The sequence below is a fragment of the Bos javanicus genome, chromosome 20 (genome assembly GCF_032452875.1).
Source record: "Bos javanicus breed banteng chromosome 20, ARS-OSU_banteng_1.0, whole genome shotgun sequence".
Taxonomy (NCBI): domain Eukaryota; kingdom Metazoa; phylum Chordata; class Mammalia; order Artiodactyla; family Bovidae; genus Bos; species Bos javanicus.
Window position 1 is genome coordinate 41,436,098 of NC_083887.1, and position 17,775 is coordinate 41,453,872.

The 17,775-nt window shown below is 42.6% G+C and overlaps 1 protein-coding gene across 7 annotated transcripts in view; it reads right to left on the minus strand.

The window, feature by feature from the left end:
• Nucleotides 1-17,775, minus strand: part of PDZD2 (PDZ domain containing 2) — a 254,700-nt gene that overhangs the window by 49,269 nt on the left and 187,656 nt on the right. For all 7 annotated transcript variants that reach the window (XM_061393798.1, XM_061393797.1, XM_061393796.1 and 4 more), the window contains one exon: nt 6,775-6,886. In XM_061393798.1, coding sequence (XP_061249782.1) covers nt 6,775-6,886 — 112 coding nt within the window. The remainder of the gene's footprint in view (nt 1-6,774; nt 6,887-17,775) is intronic.

The following is a 17,775-nucleotide window of genomic DNA, read 5'->3' on the forward strand; positions in this document are numbered from 1 at the left end:
GGGACAACAGAAGATTAGATGGTTGGATGGCATCGCTGACTCAATGGACATAAGTTTGAGCAAGCTCTGGGAGATGGTGATGGACAGGGAAGCCCGGTGTGCTGCAGTCTTTGGGGTCACAAAGACTTGGACATGACTGAGTGATTGAACAACAAAGGACTAATGGGACTGAGCTTCTTTTCAAATATTCATTGACAGTTTTTCTTTTTTAAGGCCATAAACAGACTGTTCAAGTCTTTTGCTCTTTTATCCTTTTTTCCTTTTTCAATTGGACTACTAGAAAATTTTGGTTTTTTTTCCTTTGCTCATTCTTTTATTGGGTTTTTCTCTGTTAATTTACAGGAATTTTATTTTTTATTATTAATATATTTTGGATATGAGTCCTTTGTGGAATCTATGTATTACAAATATATTTTCTGACTTTGATTCTTTCAACGGTATTTTTTGATAACCAAAAGTTCATAATTTTAATGTAGAACAACATATCATATTTTCTCTTTATGGTTGGCACTCTGTATCTTTTTTAAGGGGCTTCCTTGGTAGCTCCTGCAATGCAGGAGACCCCAGGTCGATCAATGAATTGGGAACACCCCCTGGAGAAGGGAACAGCTACCCACTTCAGTATTCTGGCCTGGAGAACTCCAGGGACTGTATAGTCAATGGGGTCACAAAGAGTCAAACATGACTGAGCAACTGTCACATCTTGTTTAATAAATCATTAACAATTTTTAAACACATCTTTATCATACGTAGTTTAGTTACTAAGTCGTGTCCATCTCTTTGTGACCCTGTGGACTGCAACACACCAGGCTTCCCTGTCCTTCACCATCTCTTGGAGTTTGCTCAAATTTATGTTCACTGAGTCACTGGCTGAGTCATGACTATCTAAGCATCTCATCCTTGGCTGCCCTCTTCTTCTTTTGCTTTCAATCTTTCCTAACACCAGGGTCTTTTCCAGTGAGTTGGCTCTTCACATCAGGTGGCCAAAGTGTTGGAGCTTCAGCATCAGTTCTTTCAGTGAATACTTTGGGTTGCTTTCCTTTAGGACTGGTTTGATCTCCTTGCAGTTCAAAGGACTCTCAAGAGTCTTCTCCAACACAAGAGTTCAAAAGCATTAATTCTTCAGCACTCAAGCCTTCTTTATGGTCGAACTCTCATATCCATAGATGACTACTGGAAAAACCATAGCTTTGACTAGACGGACCTTTGTCAGCAAAGTGATGTCTTTGCTTTTTAATACACTGTCAGAAGGCAATGGCACCCCACTTCAGTACTCTTGCCTGGAAAACCGCATGGACGGAGGAGCCTGACCCAGGGCTGCAGTCCATGGGGTTGCTCAGAGTCGGACACGACTGAGCGACTTCACTTTCACTTTTCACTTCCATGCATTGGAGAAGGAAATGGCAACCCACTCCAGGGTTCTTGCCTGGAGAATCCCAGGGACGGGGGAGCCTGGTGGGGTGCCGTCTATGGGGTTGCACAGAGTCGGACACAACTGAAGCGACTTAGCAGCAGCAGCAGCAGATTTGTCATAGCTTTCCTTCCAGGGAGCAAGTATCTTTCAATTTCATGGCAGCAGTGATTTTGGAGCCCAAGAGAATAAATAAAATCTGTTAACTGCTTCTACTTTTTCCCCATCTATTTGCCATGAAGTGATGGGATGGGATGCCATGATCTTTGTTTTTTGACTGTTGAGTTTTAAGCCAGCTTTTCTACTCTCCTCTTTCACCCTCACAAAGGACTCTTTAGTTCCTCTTCACTTTCTACCATTAGTGTGGTATCATCTGCATATTTGAGGTTGTTGATACTTCTCCTGGCAATCTTCACTCCAGCTTGTGATTCATCCAGCCCAGCATTTCACATGGTGTACTCTGCATAGGAGTTAAATAAGCAGGGTGACAATATACAGCCTTGACGTACTCCTTTCCCAATTTGGAACCAGTCAGTTGTTCCACGTCTGGTTCTAACTGTTGCTTCTTGATCCTGTACACAGGTGTCTCAGGAGGCAGGTAAGTTGATCTGGTATTCCCATCTCTTTGAGAATTCTCCACAATTTGTTGTGATCCACACAGTCAAAGGATTTAGCATAGTCGGTGAAGCAGAAGTTTATATTGTATACTATTTTAAAATAGGATAGTTTAAGGGACTTTATCTAAAAATTTTTATTTATTTAAATTGAAGTACATTTTTACATATGATATAAATTATACATGTATAATACAGTGTTTAACAATCATTAAAAATTATATTCCATTCATAGTTATTATAAAATATAGGCTATATCCCCTGTATTATACAATATATCCTACATATAAAACTATGTAGTTTACTTTGTACATAATAGCTTGTACCTCTTAATCCCCTACTCCCCCCTCCCCTTCCCTCATCTTTCTCCCAGTGGTAATCACTAGTTTGTTCTCTATTATCTCTGAGTCTGCTTCTTTTTTTGCTATATTCATCAGTTTGTTGTATTTTTTTAGCTTCTACATATAAGTGGTATCATACAGTACTTTCTTCGTCTGTCTGACTGCTTTTACTTAGCTTACTACCCTCCAAGTCCCTCCATGCCGCTGCAAATGGCATCATTTCACACCTTTTTATGGTGGAGTAATATTCCATATATACACAGACAAACGCACCACATCTTCCTTATCCGTTCAGCTGTTGATGAACACGCAAGTTGCTCCCATATCTTGCAACTGTAAGTAATGCTGTTGTGAACACTGGGGTGCATGCATCTTTTTGAATTAGTGTATTTAGTGTTTTTTTTGATACTTGTTTTCCAGAAGTGGAACTGGTGGGTCATATGGTAGTTCTATTTTTAGTTTTATGAGAAACAGCCATACCGTTTTCCACTGTGGCTGTGTCAGTTGACATTCACCAACAGTGTATCAGAGTTTAAAGACTTTAATCTTAAATGATGGATCAATTATATTGAATAGAGTTACAATCACATTACAATGTTTACATTATGCACCAACATATGTGTATATCCATGTATATGTATGTATATAACTATATACACATCCAGATTCTTTGAAATGTCAAATTCTTCTATTTAATATTTTAGTTGATGACTTAAAATTTTAATTTATCTAAAAATTTCTCAGGAAGTTTTTCATGAAATAAAATCAGATGATTCTGTACTCTTTTAAAAATAATATATTGCTGAGTTTTTAACAATGATGAAAAGCTAGAATGGTGCTGATACAGTTATAATGGACATCACTAAAGGCCTGGTTTTTCAAAAGCTACATATTAACTTTGTGATACAAATTTCAGGTTTTCAAACATCTGAAATTCCTTTGCAATCAAAAGAAAAATTTTCATTTAAAAAGATCACAGACCTAAGGCATTAACATGGATAAATCAAAAAATACCAAAGTTAAAAGGGAACCCTACTGGCAAAAAAGGAGGTATGAAGTAAAGAAAACTCTGGTTAGAATATCAGGAAAAATGTTCCATGAAATCACTTCAGTCACTTTGGAGCCAGACGGGCCAAAATCTTAGTGGAAATGGTTGGAACCTCTTTAGAGAATCTCCTTAATAATTCATGACTTAATAACTCATGGCCAGATTAATCTATCTTGGCATGCTTACTCATATGAACAAGATTTATTAGAAGAAAATTCCTTTTGAGCTGACAGGGAAGCACTTGCCATCAACAGAAGAGAAACCACATACGGTAGTGTCTGTAGATAATATACTGATACGTGAATACCAGAGTGACTTACTTATGAAAATATGAAATAAATATCCAAGTTTACAGGACCCAGAAATTAGGAAGTGATCACATTAAAATCTCCTGTATTCAAATGTCTTTAGACTGAACATATTTCAAAGCACTGAATGAAGAACCAATTCCTTAAGCCTCTTTAACGTGCCTCCAAATTACTTTTCCAGTCTTATCTCCCACTAGCCTGCTTGGTGAATTCATTGCTCCAGCCTGCGAATTCTCAGAGGACAGCATTTGTCCTCCACCTACATCCGTCCCCAAACTGGGGAGCATATAAATATCACTGAAGTTTCCCCCAAGTTTGCCTGTACCATCACCTCCTGTGCCAAGAATCTCCTCCCCCCTAATCTTTCTGCTGGACTGAATCATGGTTGTGGCTGGATTATTGTATCTTTCAGACAGCTGAGGCAGAAAAACAGTTGCCAAAAACTTCTCTAACCCATTTTTTCCCCCCATTGTCCCAAAATATTTCTCATGCATTTTGTCCCAAGGCTAGACCCTGGTTTTCCTCCTCTTGTGTTCTGCCTAGTCCTGCCTGTGCACTGGCTTTCCTTCATCCTGCCCACTCTGGATGCCTCCCCCAGGCACCACAACTCAGAGAGACCTCAGTCTTCACAACTTTCGTGCATACTTCATCATGACCTGCAACTTGGAATCTTCCTGTCTGAACCCAATCAAGCATCTTCCCCTCTTAAGAGTGGACAGTGACAATGATGGATGTGATATTAACCATGACAGTGATGACAGAGGCAGCTACCACGTGGTGAGGGCCTATCGCAGCCACATTTTGGAATGGCAGTGCCATATGCATTCTCTCTACCGGATCTCTCAACAAGGCTGACTTAGAAGGCACTCACGTTGATATGCACAATACATGTATATTATAACCCTCATCTTATTGGTGAAAAAGTTGAGACCCAGAGAAATCACCTGCTCCAGGTCACACAGCCAGCAATGGCAGAGCTGGGAACTGAACACAGCTCTTCCTGACTTCGTGCATGTGCTCCTTCTACTATATTTCCTTGTTACGGCCTTGTGAGTCTGCGGAAAATACAGGAAGAGAAGGCGGCTTGCATTTGTGGCAAACAATAGCCAGTTCTGGATTTAGTACTCAGTTGAATGTCCAGCATGGTTTAAATCAATAGTACGAACATGGAAAGTCATGGATCTGTAAGGTCATCAGCTAGGATCCCCTCCCCACATCATAAACCCCCAGTCTGAGGAATAGGATTCTCTCCATGACCTCCAGGAAGCTGAGAGGTGGTGGGAAGAACTCTGGAGGGCAGACTGAATGAGCGACCTTTGGGATCCCCTTAATTTCTCTGGTCACATCCATAAAATGAGGAATGTGACTACACTGGTTTCAAAGGTCACTGTATTTCCCTAGAACTCTGTGAGCCTTCCCTGGGAATTGTTTATAAGGTACTGATCAGAGAGATGACCCAAAAACCCCCTCTCCTGCCCAAACACACAGGATTTAAATGTATTCCTCACAGGTGATCCTCGGGGCTGAAGGGGAGCTGTTGTTTTCTTCCTGTGAGGACCATCAGCCTGACCTTTCTCTTTGGTCTTACTATCCTCTGGTCATTACACTTTTTGTTGCAAACCCATACCCTAACAGTCATAAATGACACTACCTAATTATTCTGAGTTATAAATACAAAGCAACTCATTTTGTTACTCAGGTTTTCTTGTTTTTAAATGGATGTATATCCTAAATCTGCCACCTTACCTGAGAATAATAGAGGCGGAGGCAATGTGGGCTGGAGATGCTCTTGGTTGGCAGTCATAGACACCGCCCAACCCCTCCACTGATGTGGGCAGCAGAAAGAGGAAACTGACTTACGGGGGGATGGTAACACACCAGGCTTTGTGTGAGGTGCTTCTATGCGTGCTTTTGTTTTGTTTTTATCTGTTCAACCTTTTAAAGTTGGGACTATCTTCTCCTGTTTTAGGTGAGACAGGAAGTTTACGGAGGTTCAATAACTGGCCCAGGGTCACAAGGTAACTCAAGAGCTGATGGGTAAACTTGATTCTGCCAAGCTTCCAAACTCTTGCTTTTCCTGTTAGACCGGATGTCCTTCACAGGTGGGTAGCCAAGGGGTGATTTTTCTATCAGACCAGCAGACACAGTGCTGAGGGCCCAAGCCAATCTTAGGGGTCCACAAAAATGTTTTAATTTCTTTTAAATTCAGGAGGAAAAAAAAATGAACGTAAGAGTAACTAATAGATAATGAATCGAGCTTGTACCTTTATATCAATGCACCCATAAAATATAATTTTTTTTCCCCTCTTGTTTTGTAGAAAAAGCTTGACAAGGTGAAAGTGCCTCAGACATTGTCACAAAAGTCACAATGTGTCCCCACACACAGCCTCTGACTTTCTCTCTCAGGGCCTAGGCCAGCTGCTAGGAAGATGTGCCCAGGAAACATCAGATCTCTTTATTACAAAAGCTACAACTAGGTCCCAATGCCCCCTCCATTTAGTTGAGATGCACATTTGATACTTTAAAAAAAAAACAACCCAGTTCTTTGCTCCAGGTTCTGGTGGACCAGCGGTTTGGGGAATAGGTATGTTTGCTGGAAAGACAGGCCATCAGGAATATTCCAGAGAAAGGGTCACCTGAAGTAAATGAACCAAACACAACAGGAAATTTACATTTAAGCAGAGACAAACAGAGATGTTGACATTCCCTTCATTATGACTCAAATGAAAATACTCATGTGGGCAGCCAGGCTGAAGGCAGTTATGCCTGGGGCATGCACCATCAAAAACAAAACAATCTGGAAGTTTTATGGAAAAAAGATGGTTAGATAGCATCACCGCCTCAATGGACATGAATTTGAGCAAACTCCAGGAGATAGTGGAGGACAGAGGAGCCTGATGGGCTACAGTCCATGCGGTTGCAAAGAGTCGGACACGATTTAGTGACTGAATAACAACAACGAAAGAAAAAAAGAGTTGATCGTGCTAATAACCTTATCTTCCCATTCCTGAAGCCGTAAGCTCCCAATCAGGCAGGCAAAGAGTCCACTTACCTGACAGGCGACTCTTGAGCTTCATCTTACTGCTGCCTTGTTTGGGACTTTCCAAGTTCCCCTTGGATTCCTCGGGGCCGCATGCATCATGGGGCTCCTCTGTTCCAGGCATCTGAAATGCAGAGAGCACAGAGTTGACGGGAGAGGCCAGCCCATGGTCACTTATGCCATTTCCTCCAAGATCTTTACCTCAAGGCTCAAAGAGCAGCAGTACAGGTGTCACATGAGAAAAAAAGTTCATGGGATCAAAGCACAGCCCTTCAGATAATCTGGAACCACAAAGCCTCATGCTGACAAGACAAGTTCCTCCTCAGCACGAATCTCACTACACAGGATAGAACCAGTTCAGTTCAGTCGCTCAGCTGTGTCTGACTCTTTGTGACCCCATGGACTGCAGCACAGCAGGCTTCCCTGCCCATCACTAACTCCCGGAGCTTGCTCAAACTCATGTCCATTGAGTCGGTGATGCCATCCAACCATCTCATCCTCTGTCGTTCCCTTCTCCTCCTGCCTTCAATCTTTCCCAGCATCAGGGTCTTTTCTAAAAGAGTCAGTTCTTCTCATCAGGTGGCCAAAGTATTGGAGTTTCAGCTTTAGCATCAGTCCTTCCAATGAATATTCAGCACTGATTTCCTTTAGAATGGACTGGTTGGATCTCCTTGCAGTCCAAGGGACCCTCAAGAGTCTTCTCCAAGACCACAATTCAAAAGCCTCAGTTCTCCAGCGCTCAGCCTTCTTTATGGTCCAACTCTCACATCCATACATGACTACTGGAAAAACCACAGTTTCGGCTAGATGCACCTTTGTTGACAAGGTTTCAAACTGGAAAGAGCCCCTGGGGTCATTTTGTTACTTGAGAAGGAACATGAGTTTGAATGGACTCAGGGAGATAGTGAAGGACAGGGAAGCCTGGGGCACTGCAGTCTCTGGGGTCGCAAAGAGTCAAACATAACTTAGCGACTGAACAACAACAGGTCAACAGGATATTCCATCTGCCATATTCCTGTTAGAAACAAATGACAAGCCCAAAGTGCCGTGGCTTCTGCTAAGCCCCACCAAGACTTCATACCTAAAGGACCTTCTTTTCTGCCTATAAAACCTTCCATTTCATACAGAGGGTCTTTCTACTTTCTAGACAGGATGCTGCCTGATAAAAGAATTGCTGAATAAAGCCAATTAGATCTTCAAATTTACTCAGCTGAATTTTTTTTAAACACTCCTTAGTACTGATTAAATACCTTCCAGAATCAAGCAGCACTTAGGATACATAGAACTCTTCATGATCAGCCCACATGTCTGTAAATTGTAAATCCACATTACCAGACACCCAGAGGTGAAGAAGAAAGGATGGCACTAAGACCCCTTAGCCATCCATCTGAGAAAAGCCCAACATGCTATGAAAAGCTATGTTTATTAGAGAGGAAAAGGAGAGTTGAGAGTGTTTATAAAAACATCTGGAGGGTAAATTTACATGTACAAAACTTAGGAGACACACCAAACAAATGAGCCTTGTTATTTGAAATTGTACTTTCCTTTAAGGTTCTAGAGAAAAAAAGTCAAATTAATTAAAAGAGATAAGATTTACACTAAGGAACATATATGTACTTTAAAAAGAAACAGATGATATCCTTTACCACTCAGCAGTCATTGGAAAGCCATGTAATTATAATGTTTAAAAAAAACCCTGAATTTTAACAGGTAATAAAAAACGTACAGAGTATATAAAATTCAGCTTATGAAAATATATAAAGTAAGCAGTAAGAGTAATCTCCCAGGTAATCCCCCTTTTATAAGGCAATTGTTTATATCTAAATCTAACCTGTTAAATATTTGAAGAATTCCCCCCTCCCCCACAAGTTCAAGTATCTTTTGGGATTAGAAAGAAGAAAAGAAAGGTTCTGAGAAATAAGGAGATGTAGGCAAATTGAGGAAGAGGCGTTGGGAAAACAAATTAATCTTGATACATAAAACAAAGATAAATTTGGTGAATTCCTATTACAATGTCAGAGACTGGCAGGTCTCCAGGTTTAAATTATGAAGTCAACGCAGAAATGGAATCCTGAGGGTGAGTTTAGAGATTCTCTAGAGGGACACCCTTCCTAACAGCAAATTGGGACATTAATTCCCATACAGTGCAGAAGCCTTGTGGAGACATGCCAGGGTCTCGGGGTGTGGCGGGGGGCGGTGGGGGAGAGGAGACATGCAAATAGGAATAATCCAGAGAGAAGCCTCAGGGCCTCTCCTTTGCCTGGCCTAAGTACTTTATGTAAACAATCTGTCTGCAGACTGTTAACAGCAATTACTGGATAGAGAGTAAAATTCCTGGTTCATTGTGGTTATACCACGAGACCTAGGCTCCCAGCAATAGGTACTCCTCAATTTGCTGGGTATTACCTCGTCCTCTGATGGGCTTCCCTGGTGGCTCAGAGGTTAAAGCGTCTGCCTGGAATGCGGGAGACCTGGGTTCAATCCCTGGATCGGGAAGATCAACTGGAGAAGGAAATGGGAACCCACTCCAGTACTCTTGCCTGGAGAATCGCATGGAGGGAGGAGCCTGGTGGGCTACAGTCCATGGGGTTGCAAAGAGTTGGACACGACTGAGTGACTTCACCTCCACTTTCACCTCCTCTGGTGCCCATTACATGGGTGGCTTATGACACAGTGGCCAAGTCTCAGACCATCAGAAAGGCTGACAGAGAGGCTCACGCCAAGGGAGGAAAAAAATCCCAGCCTACAGTTCCTAGACCTATGGGGTTTCCTCCTTCCATCCTCCCCTCCAGTTTTCTGGCGTAGCCCCAGGTGTGCACACAGAGACGTTCTGGAGATGACAGATGCACTCCCAGAAGGAAAGCAGCCTGCTTGAGGCGTCCCAACTCCTTACAGACAGGGCTGCACAGTCACTCACTCTCCCGATTTCCAGCTTCGCGTACTACCAGGGCACTTCCCGCCTCCAAAGCTTTTCCGCTAAGTTAGGACTTTGATCAATATTGTATCATACAGTTCATTCACCTCAGTTTTTTTTTTTTCCATTTAATTTTCACAACGAACGTGTCTCAAGGTAAATAATATTATCTCCATTTGACAGATGAGAAAATAAACTGAGACCCCCCCCCCCAAAGGAACACCCTTTTGTTTACAACATATACTTGGGATCTGGGCTTCCCTGATGGCTCTGTGGTAAAGAATCTGCCTGCCAATGCAGGAGACATGGGTTCGATCCCTGGATAGGGAAGATCCCCTGGAGAAGGAAATGGCAACCCACTCTGGTATTCTTGCCTGGGAAATCCCATGGACAGAGAAGCCTGGTGGGCTACAGTTCATGGTGTCAAAAAAGAGTCAGATACAACTTAGTGACTAAACAACAACAAAACTTGGACTCTAGGACAGATTACATGTGAAGAGTGTACAAAATGAATGGTGTGGAGTTTTATAAGAGCTTTTTAAAACATGTACCATGCTGAATCTGAAGTCTTTATGATGCACACACGCATGCTGTAAACTCTTCTTGATTTCTAGAATCTGAGGAAGGTGGTTTAGCAGAAGGCCTTAAGAAACAGTATTTCTTTTTTTCAATCCTGAAATGTACCAAAGAATGAAATAAGATTTGGTTTCTATGATCTATAAAATATCAAAAGACTGTACTAGAGAAATCTTACACTTAAGATGGTATATGTTACGTAATTACCGAAAGCCTAGAGCTAAAAGTGAAAATCAATTAGGATGGACCCAGAGATATCGCAAAAGGTGGCAAAGGGCACAGTGATGAGCTCAAGGCAGAAGTGAAATTTTATTTCAGAACCCCAAGACTGTGTAAGAAAAATATTCTGAATTTAAATGGAACCATTTCCTCTTGTAACAAAAAACTGGTCTGCCATGGTTTTAGGAGGCTTATAACTCAATGAATAGGAAGTAGGTTGCTTAAATACATTAGTTCCAGGTTATTTCAGGAAGTAGCAACATACAAAGTGCAGTTGGGCTACAATGAGCTTCTCTCCAGTCTTATAACTATTGTCTGAAAATGTCCACACTCTAAGATTTGCTGTACTCTTTTTTTTCCCTCAGACATGCAGAACAAATCAAACTGTTCTGGAAATGATGTCATCTTAGTTGTTCTAAAATGAAATGTGCAAAAAGTTCTCCTGGAAGGCCTGTGATTCAGAGAAACAGTTGATATAATCTATTATTCATCAGCCATTTCTAATTCATGTGTCATATAACAATGCCATTATATTAATGGAATGTAGTATAATTTGCCAATTTCCAGGTTACAGCCTCTCTGCTGGCACAGTTTCCCACACCCATAATCTATGAGATTCTGTCTCAATGAAGAAGACTCTCTAGCGCCTGGTTTTAAAAGCAAGGTGATAGGGCAGCGTGTTTAAGAATGCAGGGCTTATGTCTTGGTTGCACCATTTAGCAGCAATCTAGGTACATTAGTCAACCTCTCTGAGCTCTAATGCTGTCATTTGAGAAATAGGACTTGATGTAAGACTTAAATGATACTAGGCTTCTGATTGGAGAAGGAAATGGCCACCACTGCAGTATTCTTGCCTGGAGAATCCCATGGACAGAGGATCCTGGCAGGCTACAGTCCATGGGGTCCCAAAGAGTAGGGAAACGCCTGAGCGTGCACGCATGCAGGCTTCTGATTAAAGGTGGTAGGTTTCCCTCATAAAGCCACACTGAAATCGTGATGAAGATTTTTTTTAAATGAAAGATATAATCCCACAAAGACAAAGAGAATAGAAGACAATCATAACACAATTCTAGAAACCAGTAAGCTAATGTATGGTCATAGAACCAATCAGAGAAACTGGAGCTGGAGAAAGCCCCAGAACAGCTCAGTTTGTACACAGACCATTCACGAAGGTTCAGGAGACAGACGAGCTCTGGAAGTGGAAATGAAAGCCAGGCTGAAGCTCTGGTGTAAGAAACATCCCAAAGAGTTGGAAGTGATAACACAGGTAAGGAGTGGCTCTGATTTTGAGGGTGAGTCCCAGGGGTCTAGACAAACTTTAGAGAATTCATAAAAGCCCAGGTTATGGAAGTGGAATAGAATATGAGCCTCTCTAATTCACCACTGCCCTGGTCCAAACAGAACCAACTTCCAAAGGAGGCAGAGGACTAAGCTAGAATCTCCCCATTCCTCCCAGCTCCCACGCTTACTCCAGAGATGCAGAAGGGAGGCTCCCAGCTACACCCAAGTCGCCCACCCACTAAAGAATGTGGGAGAGTTGTTATCATCAGGTTGCTCTCTGTTCAGAATATTTGTTATTGTTCAGTCGTTCAGTCCTGTCCGACTCTTTGTGACCCCATGGACTGCAGCTCACCAGGCTTCCCTGTTCTTCACTACCTCCTGGCGTTTGCTCAAAGTCACGTCTGTTGAGTTGGTGATGATATCTAACCATCTCATCCTCTGTCCCCCCTTCTCCTGCTCTCAATCTCTCCCAGCATCAGGGTCTTTTCCAATGAGTCATCTCTTTACATCAGATGGCCAAAGTACTGGAGCTTCAGCTTCAGCATTCAGAATATAGGTATTTTAATTAGCAATTGTATAAACCTCTGTTCTACTCTCCATATGAACTACAGGCACAGGAAATGTTTATAAAGTATAAGGAAGCTTACATGTACCACAGGTAGTGACATGTATCATGCCCATATTAAGAATGCACTGATGTTGGAGACAGTTCTCTGATTCTGTAAAGTAGCAGCGATAGTATTTATTTCTAAGGGGTTAAAATTACCTCGTTAATTATCTCATAGAGTTACTACGAGGATTAAATAAGAATGTGCTTGAGGGTACTAGTAGAGTACCTAATTGTCTACCATAGGGGTATAGTGAAAGTCCAGTTGAAATAAACAGACAAACAAAAACCAACCCTCAAGCTTTCTCCCCACCAGATCTCAGGATGCTTCTGGCTTTGATGATTACATTGACAGGTGGTAACCTGTTAGTGGTAACCACCTGCCAATGCAGGAGACATAAGATATGAGGATTTGATCCCTGGGTTGGGAAGATCCCCTGGAGAAGGAAATGGCCACCCCCTGCAGTATTCTTGCCTGGAGAATCCCATGGACAGAGGAGCCTGGCAGGCTACGGTCCATAGCGTTGCAGAGAATCTGACACGACTGAAGCGACTGAGCACACTCATAGCAAGATTATACCACTAGAGTGCGGAGATACACATTTCAACTTCATGCCTACAGGAAGGGTAGGGACTTCCCTGGTGGTCCAGTGGTTAAGACTCTGAGCTGCCAATGCAGGGCATACGGGTTTGATCCCTGGTCAGGGAACTAAGACCCCACAGGCCACATGGTATGACTAAAAAGTGAAAAAAGAAAAGAAAGGTAGCAGATTTAGTTAATGAATAAAACAAAACAAATAAGCACCGAAAGAGAACATGCCACCTTACTCATCTCAAGATGAAAGAAAATTTCCATAAAGTGACTGCAAACCTAACAGTTGAGAAGGCAGTTTTAAAGGCATGTGCCTGGAACACTTAGTTTTTAAAAAATCAGGTTTGCAAAGGACACCATGGAGGATTTGAAAACACACTCTGGTCTTACAATCAGAATTGGAGCAGTGGAAGAGAGAATAAAGAGTACATAACGATTAACTAAAGGAAGAGCGCTAACTCGAAGGAAAAGAGGGTCTTAGTGACAGACTGGGCAGAGGGAAGGGGAGAGGAGACTGTGAAGTCAAGGGCAGCAGATGAATAAGGAAGAGAGACATGCCAGCTCCTGACTGCCAGGCTGCAAGTGGGCATTACAAGAGAGAGAGACTTAGTGTACAGGGGATGCCTGGGACCTAAGGAAACCCAACCAAGGGAGGGAGGCAAAACCACAGAGAACAGGATGCAAAGACTCCCTTTGGGGATCCCAGGCCCGGAAAACAATGAGAGATGTGATTTATGACCTGCAGATGAAGCGCTTGAGCAAGATGACTTGGAACAGCTATTCCAAGAGAGATCAGAAGTACGTCTGGACAGATTCAAAGGTGAGGGGTGAAGAAGACCAGGAAGATTTAAAAAAAACACACACAAAAAAAACCCTGGGTAAATTTTAAAGGGACAAAGATTTTTTTTTTTCTTTTTTGACCCCGACAATAGTGGCCCGGAAAATAATGAAATCAGGACAATAAACAAGCAAACAGGCATGCCAAAGGGGAGGCAGGCAGGATGGTAGTAAGCCAGAACTTGACGTCGGTCATTTCCTGGGTGGAATCAGCCACCTCAGAGGTGGTGGTGGTCAGGATGCACCAGAACAATGCATACTTTAGTCAACGGAAGCCTCACTGATTCCATCGCTTTCACAATGATGGGCCGGTACGACAGAACCTACAATAGTATTTTAGAAAAAATCCAAGTCAGAAGGCAAGGGAGAGGTTAAAAAGGCACACAGATTCAGCAAGCAGGGCCACGAAAGAAGAAAGGCATCTTTGATAGAAAGAAGAAAGGTTAAACAGAAACTTAAGTGAGTCTTTCCCAAAGGAGGGGAATGTGACCCACTGGAGGCATATCCAATTACTGCCTGGCCCCCAAACAGAGTAGAAGGCAGTGTTGCTCGACCCCTGGAATATTCAAAACTTGAGGAAACACAAATCTCAAGAAGCTGGTGGCAGAGGGTGTTAGCCATTTACCAGCTCATGAGGACAGAAGCCTCAGGATCGCTGATAGCAGGTCTGGTTCATGCATCTGCAGAGGGAGTTTATAAGCTGAGTAAGTTGGGGAGGAGAGACACACTTCCTGCAGGCTAAGCACTTTGATGCCAAGATGCAGTGGAGATGGAAAAGGGGGTCCAGGACTGAAAATACCAGTTCCTGAGAACGGGGAGCTCTGCCAGAGACGCAGTTCACACACCCAGTGCACTATATTAGGGAGACCTACGCGTCCATCTCAAGGTGTAAATGCAGATCAAGAAGCTTTGGAATATAAAAGAAAGGCACTTTAAATAGGACCAGGTTGATTTTTCCCCACTCAGATTGAGAAGTAGATTCCTGCCTGTGGGTTTAAGTTCATGGTCAAAGACTCCAAACAGCTGCTATAGACTGATTGGCATCTTTTTAAGAAAAGCCAAGAATATTTTATTTGCTATTACTGAGTCTGTGCTATAGCCCTGGGAGACAGTTCTCCATGGTCTCTCCCATTTCTCTGTGGCTTGTGAACAGATTAACTGTCTCCTGAGAAATCTGTATGGAAGTCAAGAAGCAACAGTCAGAACCGATCACGGAAGTACAGACTGGTTCCAAATTGGAAAGGAGTACAATAAGGCTGTATGTTGTCACCCTGCTTATTTAACTTATATACAGAGTACATGATGTGAAATGCCAGGCTGAATGAAGCACAAACTGGAATCAATATTGCTGGGAGAAATATCAATAACCTCAGATATGTAGATGACACCATCCTTATGGCAGAAAGTGAACAAGAACTAAACAGCCTCTTGATGAGAGTGAAAGAGGAGGACAGTGAAAAAGCTGGCTTCAAACTCAACATTCAAAAAACGAAGATCATGGCATGCGGTCCCACCACTTCATGGCAAATAGATGGGGAAACAACGAAAACCATGACAGACTTTATTTTCTTGGGCTCCAAAATCACTGCAGATGGTGACTGCAGTCATGAAATTAAAAGACACTGGCTCCTTGGAAGAAAAGCTATGATCAACCTAGACAGCATATTAAAAAGCAGAGACATTACTTTGCCAAGAAAGGTCTGTCTAGTCAAAGCTATGGTTTTTCCAGTGGTCATGTATGGACATGACAGTTAGACCATAAAGAAAGCTGAGTGCCAAAGAATTGATGCTTTTGAACTGTGGTGTTGGAGAAGACTCTTTAGAGTCCCTTGAACTGCAAGGAGATCAAACCAGTCAATCCTCAAGGAAATCAACCCTGAATATTCATTGGAAGGACTGATGCTAAAGCTCCAATACTTTGGCCACCTGATGCGAAGAACTGACTCATTGGAAAAGACCCTGATGCTGGGAAAGATTGAAGGCAGGAGGAGAAGGGGACAGCTGAGGATGAGATGGTTGGATAGCATTGCCGACTCAATGGACATGAGTTTGAGCAAGCTCCGGGGGTTGGTGGTGCACTGGGAAGCCTTGTGTGCTGTAGTCCATGGGGTCACAAAGAGTCGGATACGACTTAGCGAATGAACAACAACAACAATTGGTCCATTTACTCTTTGTTCATTTACATTTCACCAAAAAATAAAGTACACAAGAGACACGCTGTTGAGCAAATTCAACTTTCTTGGAGCTGACAGAGCCATATTTGTTTCAGAGGAAAACAGCCCAGTCTGCACATGCTGAACAGAACCACCTCTGTCCTTAGCACACAGCATCAAGAATCTCTTTTTGGGGCACTTTCCAGGTGGTCCAGTGGTTAAGACTTCATGCTGCAGTGCAGAAGGCACAGGATCAATCCCTGGATGGGGAACAAAGATCCCATATGCCGCTCTGAATGGCCAAAAAAAAAAAAAAAAAGGACTCATTTTTCTAAGGTGGAACAAAATAAGAAACCGGAGCGATCAAAAGGGGTCGTTAAGTACTTTGTTTTTTAACTCAAAAGGTCAAGTAAGTTTAAGTTTGGATGTTGTTTTAGATTTTAACAACTTTGGATTATGACTTGCAAGGGGTCTTAATTTATTGGTATTTTAATTATTTGAATATCATTATTATGTTAACATTTTATCTCACTGTAGAACCTCTGAAAAGTGGCACTGGATGATGTGGCTAGAAATAATTTTGGATGAGAAAGAGCATCAAGATTGAGTTTTATCTTCTGGCAGATTTTAGTCTTCTGGAGGTGGGGGACGAACCATCACTACCCATGAGACAGGGCCCCTGGGTCCAAACTAAAAGTCTAGGACTTCAGAAATGTCCTATAACTGCTGTCCAAAGCATTTACAAGGTCTCCTGAACACACTGTGACTAATACAATGCTTAACTTCTAAGTGTCATTTGTCTTTCTCAGCTAACTCTTGAAGCCTTACGAACAAAGCATGCAAAGTACAGCTTTCATCTCCAACTATTTACACTGAGCAAGTACATGTGATTCCAGGGAAAACTGCAGGAGGAACTGTTGCACCCAGTTCATGCCATGTTTTCATTGTCCCCAACACTTGAAAAAAAAAAAAATACTCTGCAGATGTGACAGAAGACGCCCAAGCTCCAAATCCCTGGGAAGCCATGTTGGCTCATCCCCTGGGTCAGTATCCACAGAACGGGGGATCGTGGTGATTTCTCTTTCATGCCTCAGTCACACTAAGCTTATTTTTAGGCTGCCAGAGGAAGCTCATTTTCCAAATCTCTGGGGCAGATGTTCGAGTGACCAAAGGAGAACCAGATGGCCATCAGAGAGGCCAGCGCTGGGAATGAATAACCATTCAGAAAAAAAAAGGAATCAGAACAACAATAAATCAGCCAAAAGGAGGAAGGAGCCTGCGAGTTGACTGCCGAAATTAAAACACAAATCTCCCGCTTCACTAGGCTCGCTGCTTTCCAACAAAGAGACTAACTCAGGACTGAAGAGGAAAACAGTAAAATTGGAATACAGAGCTGCCCCCCGACTCCCACCCCCATGCTCTGGTCTACGCGGAGTGTCAGATGCAGCTGGGGGAGAAACAGCAGCTGATGTAAACCGAAGCGCTCAGGCTGCGGCTCCGCAAATGAAATAATATTGTCCTTGTTCTATCTGAGTCCATTTCCCGTTTCCTCCCATTTATCATCCCCAAACAATGTGAACGGGCTTAACATGCTTCATTGGTGATTACTTGGGTGATTCTTATGCATACAAATTAAGTCCATCTTGTGGTCCTTTTAGAAAGGTGAGGCAAAGAAATCACCCTTAAGGGCACAGAAAAGTAATCAGTCATTGGCCCCTCCCATGGTGGGTTTGTCTGTGTCACTTTCCCAAGTACAGGACAGTGTCTTCCAGGGACTCTCAGTTCATCAGAAATAACAGGAGACGCAGATGCAAGAAGGAGAATCTGCACATGT